The sequence below is a fragment of the Zerene cesonia genome, chromosome 6 (genome assembly GCF_012273895.1).
Source record: "Zerene cesonia ecotype Mississippi chromosome 6, Zerene_cesonia_1.1, whole genome shotgun sequence".
Classification (NCBI taxonomy): Eukaryota; Metazoa; Arthropoda; class Insecta; order Lepidoptera; family Pieridae; genus Zerene; species Zerene cesonia.
In genome coordinates this window covers 766,560-774,520 of record NC_052107.1, presented here as the reverse complement: position 1 = coordinate 774,520, position 7,961 = coordinate 766,560, and the positions used below count along the sequence as shown (strand labels likewise).

At 38.9% G+C, this 7,961-nt stretch overlaps 2 protein-coding genes across 2 annotated transcripts in view; one reads left to right on the top strand and one right to left on the bottom strand.

Annotated features, from left to right (window-relative positions):
• Window positions 1–71: 71 nt before the first annotated feature.
• On the top strand, window positions 72–1,259 carry LOC119840425 (zinc finger protein 69 homolog B-like). Its single transcript, XM_038367036.1, has 2 exons — window positions 72–272; window positions 587–1,259. Exons 1-2 carry the CDS (start codon window positions 110–112, stop codon window positions 712–714), a joined length of 291 nt encoding a protein of 96 aa, XP_038222964.1. The 5' UTR covers window positions 72–109; the 3' UTR covers window positions 715–1,259.
• Window positions 1,260–2,282: 1,023 nt separating this feature from the next.
• LOC119840565 overlaps window positions 2,283–7,961 on the bottom strand; it is an 8,765-nt gene continuing 3,086 nt past the window's right edge. Inside the window, exons 6-12 of the mRNA XM_038367253.1 lie at window positions 7,924–7,958; window positions 7,450–7,555; window positions 6,022–6,156; window positions 5,409–5,555; window positions 4,820–5,077; window positions 4,143–4,315; window positions 2,283–3,667 (exon numbers count right to left, since the gene is read on the bottom strand). Coding sequence (XP_038223181.1) covers window positions 4,151–4,315; window positions 4,820–5,077; window positions 5,409–5,555; window positions 6,022–6,156; window positions 7,450–7,555; window positions 7,924–7,958 — 846 coding nt within the window. The 3' untranslated portion in view covers window positions 2,283–3,667; window positions 4,143–4,150. The remainder of the gene's footprint in view (window positions 3,668–4,142; window positions 4,316–4,819; window positions 5,078–5,408; window positions 5,556–6,021; window positions 6,157–7,449; window positions 7,556–7,923; window positions 7,959–7,961) is intronic.

Here is a 7,961-nt window from a genome sequence, read left to right as displayed (position 1 = left end):
ACACACACACACACACACACGCACACACTAACGCTCACACTAACGCTCACACTCACACACACACACACGCACACACTATATCACATAAATGCGATAACAATGTGTATGTATGTGTACAGCGGAGCGGCCGTTCAAGTGCGAGCGGTGCCCGAAGGGGTTCACGCAGCGCGCGGCGCTCCGCTCGCACGAGCTGACGCAGCACACGCCGCACCTGCGCCCGCTCGCGCTGCACCGCTGCAAGCTGTGCCCCAAGGTGTTCCTGCACCCCTCCGGTATGGACATGTGCCAACCACCACACATAACTAACACGAGTGCTAATTCTCCCAATTTAAAAAAATTTCAAGTTACAAAAATTTAAAATAAGTCGCTAATCGTTAACATCAAATCTTATCATATGTATCATTGTTGAGCTTTAAGAGGCATATTCAAAGGAAAATGTTTTGTTTTGTAATAAAACCAATTACGACTCTGTTATCTACATATCTGTGACATATCAAAGATACGTGTGCATTTTTTTTTGTATTTTTGTTTCTTAATTACCAAGAAACTGAGAAAATAATACCTATGTAAATTTATTGTTTTTTAGGTTTAAGCCGACACATGGTAGCTCATACGGATCGGTACTACGCGTGCAGCACGTGTGAACGCGCCTTTAAAGACAAGAGTTCTCTCTTAAGGCACCTGAAGACATTAAAACACAAAGCGACCACCTAGCCTCCACTCCACAGCTCTCTGCTGTATACACACAAAGGGATTATAGAACGTTCTAGATAATAATAGACTAATAGAGACGAAATTGTATTGTCATGCATTGATTGGTGCTGGATTTGAACGTTCGTGACTTACGAGTCATTCCAAAGTTTTTGGCGGTAAAAATGACAGCTCTTAACTGGTAAAGATGGAATTAATAATATACGAAATTGAAGACGCTAACAATAGGTTAATAATATATTGTGGTAATGATATTAAATTTATTTTTTATCAAAACATTTTAAGAAATAGAATAATCTCGATGTTGTGCAATTAGAATAATTATAAATGTGAATTGTATAAAGATGATGAAGGAATTTCATTGTAGTCAATGTTTTATATTCAAGTATGTATATTTTTCGTACGTGTTTATGCAGATGTAGCCATTTCGTGATAAATGTTCAGTGAATGCCAAGTAGGCTATTAAGTAGATAGTTACTTGTAATTTGCCAAAATATGTTCCACTTTTGTCGATATGATTTCAGTATTGAATAAATTATGAAACTGTTTTTTGGTTATTTATTTTGACATATTGTGGACCATGGCCACTATTCTGAACCCGATTTTATACAATTTGATTTATCAAAAACTTTTTAATTATTAAATCAAGGTTGGCTAATAATCAATAGAATCACTTATAGCAGTGATTTATGAACTAATATTGCTAGTTTCAAGTAGGAAGGGACCCATTTGTTCGGAGAGATTAAAGCGAACGTTACGTTCTGCGGAAAGTTTGACAGGGTTTCCTGTTATTTTATAGAAGAATATGTAGTAGGGGAGCCCAAGAGGGGATTTTGGGATGTACTCGAGCGCGTCAGATTATTATAAGGGAAGATACCTTACCTATTACTAAGTACCTCCAGAAAGTATGAGCAGTTGATATTGGTGGGTGCGCTCACAGTAGCCGCAGGAAATTAAAAAATATCGATAATTCTCTAAGGTTACGCTCAAATTGTCAGATTAGCGAAATTTGGATTTTTTATGTTGTAAATAACCCGTAATATCTTTATCTGACGCGCTCGAGTCATATTTTTTTTATATTTTACCTTTTATTCGTAGCCACGAAATTACCACATAAATCGTAAGAATAAGTTATATTTTATTTCAGTGATATGCCAGGGCATTCAAAATATCAAAATCTAACGTGCTTGAGTATTTCCACAGCCCCGTTTTTCTTTTATAATAAAAAAAAAAAATCAAAAACCTTTTCCCATCGCTAAAATTGAAAACACTATAGGACTTTTTTTCTTGCTATCGCATAATCTGCGAATTCCAATAGATTTCTGAAACGCTCGAGTAAATACACATTTAGCATCTTGGGCTCCCCTACTAATGTGAATATCAACCATTAGATTGAGTAAAGTTAACGGTATTTTATTGTATGCTATCGCCGCAAGTTTGTCCGCGGGTGAAAATGCGCGGTACCTCGACTACACCTAAAATTACCAGAGGAATATTTAAACGCAAACAATTATCATTTTCGTATTTATTCAGGATAAGAGGCACTTTAATAGTATTGAAATAAAACACAATTTGTTATACTTAAACATTTTATTGGAAAAAATTTCGTCCTAGACTGAAAGGCAACGTGGTTTTGTATAATTTAGTATGAAGATTAGTTCTTTAACTCACATAGACGAGGGCAAAGTACGAATCGGTTAATAATTTTCTTTAATATAATGTTCCAAATGGTAAGTAGATAAAGTATTACAAACGTGTATATAATTATAAATATAGAATGGTCAATGTATATCTAAAATTTAAGTATATTGTTAATTTAAATCAAAATATTAAAATTCGTACTTTGCCTCCAGAGAACTGACATCACCGGATGGCACTTATAAACAAACAAAATATTGCAACTATTTTCACAATAAAACGCCACCGCATAGTTTCTTATTGGAATGCCTTTTACTCACTTAAATTAAAACATTATACACATCATATAAGCATACAATTAAATATAGTTTCGCTATCTTCAATTTTGTTCAAGAAATAAAGGAAACGGGCCGATTTCATACCAACAATAAAATGAACGAATATACAACACATACTATTGTATATAATATCAGAAACTCGGAACGATAATTACACTTGAAGCTAAACTCCTATATCTAAAATATAAATGATTATAAAAATAAATAAGGGACATCGCCTCCCCCCCCTCTCCGGGCACTCGTAACACTTTTGAGCAATACTAACGTACAAATTTTATATATCCACAAAAATAACGGTGTCTGACACGTTACAAACTTTAATATAAACACAGCAGGTATAAGTTAGATATGAAAGTGCCAAGTGCTACCGCAGCTAGCTCGTGAGGTCCCATATTCACACGTACAAGTGACACCTGACCGACGGCGCGGGCGCACGCCGCCCGATAACCGATCAAATCTGATCGCTTAACAATTAATCAATAAAATAAAAACAAAAACTGTGTGCCTCGATTTTCACATTTCATAACGATATAGTCGTCGGTAGATATTCGGTTATTATAGCACATTATAGTCTAAAATAAAATTACTATTAAGTAATAATCAATATTTACAAGCCCTAAGGCGACGGCTCAGGGAGCACCAGCGTGGACGGCGACCCTCACTGGCGCACGCCTCGTGCTCTGTGCGCTTTCGCAAACGTTCCATCGCAGTACTGCTTACACACTGCTGCCGCCGCGTGTGCGCCGTACTGTTCGAACTATTCGCAAACATTCGAAATACCAGGAGGCCAGTGAGAGTTTTTTTATGGATATCTTTGAAAGCCATCGTAATCCATGTTATGTGTATATGAAGCGATGTATTCTGTGTATCTGTGTGTTCGTGGTTCGGATCGGTTTGGCACTACAAGTGGACAACTATACTCTTAGCCAAAGACTATAATTGACGAACGCCGTCGGTGACTTGTTGGGCCGGTCGCGCTGCTGGAACACAAAATAATATTATTATAATCATAAAGAAAATCGTATTAATTAATTGATAAAAAAAATATTTTTTAAAAGAAAAGATCGCTAGTCCACTTCAAAAACTTAAAGTTTGTGATATGTCCTGAACTAATATCAATTTATTTGTAGAGTAAGGCCTTCAAATATTTGATATGAGGTAGTATTAGTGGATCATGGGCGGTAGTAGTGCTAACCATGGGGCGACCCACCAGCTCCATTGGGAATTATGATAAAAAACCAAACATTCATATTGATTGATGAATGATGAACGACAACTTAATTAAAGAATTTACACAGCAAATGCAAATCGGTCCATATTTTTTATGTCTATTTGCATTAACATATAACATCGCGTACCACGTCTTACCCACATAGGGTAAAACCGCGGGGCACAGCTAGTTGAATTACAAAATTTTTGAGTTTGAGTTGGAGGTTGAGTGCGAGTGCGACTCACCGTGGCGGTTACATGTTCTCGAACTGGTCGACGCGGCGCTTGGTGTTGCCCTTGCGGATCTCGCGCAGCGTCTTGTACTTGTCGCGGCCCTGGCGCACGTTCTCGCGGTGGATCTTGTCCATCGCCGTCTCCTTGGTCTCGTCGCGCGACTGCGCCAGGTCCTGCTTCAGCGCCTGCGCAATGTATCGCACCGTGTGTTAATTGAGCGTTTCTCTCTCGATACGCATGGTACGGGGTGGCGAATTGTGATTTAAGTTAGGTTCTTTTGTGGATAGGGCATTTGTGCTCTGAATGAGTGCATATTTATATTCCTTAGAAGATACAATAATTGTATTAGTAATTCGAGGCAAGTAAATATTATTTTTAAGAATTTGTTTTACTAACAAAATGATATGACTGGTCGCTTGAATAAATAAATTATATGACAAAGCATTTAGACATGTTTGGAAGGTAATAATAATAAGATATTCGAAGGGTATGTTGACATGTGTGTGGATTATGTTTGGCAATGTTGGAGTGGTGTGTTTAGATTTGAGATTAAAAGCGCTCGAGGCGTATTTCTGCCCCCCGCAGCGTGCGGTGTGGTGTGCTGTGGTGCGCGTGGTGTGGTGCGGTGCGCGTGGTGTGGTGCGCGTGGTGCGCGTGGTGTGGTGTGGTGCGCGTGGTGTGTGCGGCACCTTGAGCTGGTTGTGCAGGCGCTCGGAGCGCTCGGCGAGCGTGCGGCGGTCGGCGAGCGGGTCGACCAGGTCGTCGGGCGCGCGCGTGAGCTCGCCGCCGCCCGACTCGGAGCCGCCGTCGGAGCCGTCGCCCGAGCCGCCCTCGCCCGCCTCGCCCTCCTCCCCCGCGCCCGCCCCCGCGCCGGCGCCCGCGCCCGCCTCCGACACGTGGTGGTGCTGCGGCGTCGTGGCCGCCAGCAGCAGCGCCGCCGCCTCGTCCTGAGCGATAGCATAAAGTTATATAGGTGTATAGGTAGCTGAGCCTGAGCAACAGCTACGTATCGTGCAGCAGTTGCGTCATCACAATATATAACTAAGACGCGTACATCCTGGACAACACGAGAAGTGACAACTTGTATTACTCTAATACAGACACTGGCGCCGTTACGCGTTACGTAACGAACCGGCCAACCCCCCCCCAACTTCTTAAAGTTATCACTTCAATTAATACGCAAGAGCAGTAACGCTACACTTAGGCTATTGCGTGAACCCAATCTCCCCGATGGCATCTGACACTACGGTGGTGGTCAGCATGCGGGGCAGCGCGTACCTGCTTGCGGCGCGCCTCCTCCACCTCCTCCTGCAGGCGGCGCGTCTCGGAGTCCTTCAGCTCGACCTCCTGCTGGATGCGCGACACCTCCTCCTGCTTCGCGCGGATCTCGTCCTCCAGCTTCTGCCGCTCGGCCGCTTCCATGTTCTGGGGATAGCATTCGATTATGTAACACATCATAAGTAAATTTTTTTTTTTTTCTTTGAGAGGCAAATAAAACCTAAATCATATAATGAACTAAATAGCTTTTATAAATAAGTATATATTCTGTCGACGTATTCTATATGCTTATGAGCAATTATATCATCATTTAAAAGTTATAACATATACATTACTTTACATTTTACATTAAAGAAATAACTAAAAGTAATTTTTTAAAATTAATTGTAATGTACAAACAATCAATATACAGAAAAAACTGAATTTTTATACTTCACTATATATATTTATAACGAATTAAATGTGGCGTACAAGGTAAAAAAACTGAAGTGTCCAACTATACAAACAGTCAAAACATCTAATATACCAACAAAAATCTTCTGTCGATAATATCGACTAGAAACCACATATTATGTCTAGAAACCTCTGTACGCCGTCGTTCAACGCGCCATACCTTGGTTTCCTCGAGGCGCTGCATCATGCTGTGCAGCTCGTTCTGGCGCTGCTCCAGCTCATCCTTGGCGGCCTGCAGCTGCTTCAGCTGCTCCTCCAGCCGCCGGATCATCTCTTGCGCCTCGATCAGGTTCGCCTGCGAGTTACATAATGGTTTAATGATATTCTATCATGGTAACTGTTGGATCTTTGGTATAAAAGCATAGTGAAAATTAACAGATTTATTCAGAATATTTCATCAATCGATTTCAAAAAAAGGAAGAGCATCAATCAACACAACTGCATTTCTTTGCTGTGCTACCTCGGAACTATTGAGTTGGATTTTGAAATTTCTTTTTAATTTGAAAGCTGGTGTCTCCTGTATGGACGACACCAAATTGAAACGCAATTTGGTGTAATTCTAACATTAGAAATTTTGAAAGAATAGAAAAAATTTGATCACGAGGCAGGATTCGGCCACCCGAGAGGCTAGGCGTTGCTACGGTTAGGCAAGAAACGCAGGTTCGAATCCTGCCTCGTGATCAAATTTTTTTTTATTCTTTCAAAATTTCTAATTTATAAAGCATTTCAATGCTATAAAACTTTAAATTAAAAATTATAATTCTAACATATCAAGATTACAGTTTTTGTTAAAATTATTTATTGTTTATTTATATTTCTAATATCATACCAAATCGTATTTCCTAAACTTATTAGGAAACGATTTTTATTATCATATAAAAAAATATGACTAATTGTGAATTTTAATATGATAAAAACCGATTTATCTTTACGAAAAATGAATTAATTAAAGGAAAAAAAACCTTTCCAGAAATCATGATGATTTAACATATTACATTTATCGTCACAAATTTTGTGTTCATAATCGGAATTTTACGCAAGCCAGTTATCTGATATAATCATATTTATCAATTAATAATACATAGCACATTAAACGTAACCTTTAAACGAATTGTCACATTTGATAAGTATATAAACACACGTGTATACGTGTTAAATATTTTCTATACTATTCCACCCTTAGATGAAAATAAATAGAATAGAATAGGTATGTTGTTAAAGTGTTAATTACCGTTGTTCAACTCGTTTCTCATTAAATGTGTATCAGCTGTTGTATGTAATAAATAATACCTAAACGTGATTCTAGATCAAATAAAAGCCAAATAAGAGAAACAAATATTTTTAGTAATTCTATAAACTGCAGAATTTTTTAACCAGTACAGATACAAACTAGCCTCTTATCCCGGTTTCGCTCAAGTAGACTCAAGATAAAAAAAATATAATCTATGAAACTCAAAGAATGCTTGGCTATATATCTATGGCTGTATATTGGTTAAATTGATATCAAAATCAGTTCACTTCATCCAGAGATTATAGGCTTAGAAATGTTATCTTTTCATATAAATAAAGACATATAGAAGCTATTTACCTGTGAGCGCTCCATCTCCTCCTGCATCTGCCGCAAGCGGTCTTCATACTCCTGCTGTTTCTTCTCGGCTCTTTCACGAGCTGCGATCTCCAGTTGTAACTTCTCTCTGGAATTGCGAGTGGGTGTTTTAGTTCTTGTTTTTTAATTTAAAGTGTTTATTAGGCATTTGAATAAACTATTTGGCGCTCATTTCGAAAATGTTTTATTCAATGTTATATGAATAAATTACGTTCTTATTTCTGGTGGCATTTACTTTCATATTCCTAACTTAACATACAACAAAGTGACAACGAAGTTAAATATGTTCTTGGAAAACTTTGTTATGTTTTACGAAACACACAGATTGAAGTACAAATGAATTATTAGAATAAATTTAATTAATTTGAATATATCTGCTGCACGTCGACGGTGTCCGGCTTGCGCCTGCGCATGTACAGCTCGCGGTTGTGTGTCTGTGCGTCTGTCGGTGCTCACCTCTGCGCCTGCTTGGCCAGCTTCTCCTCGCGCGCCTG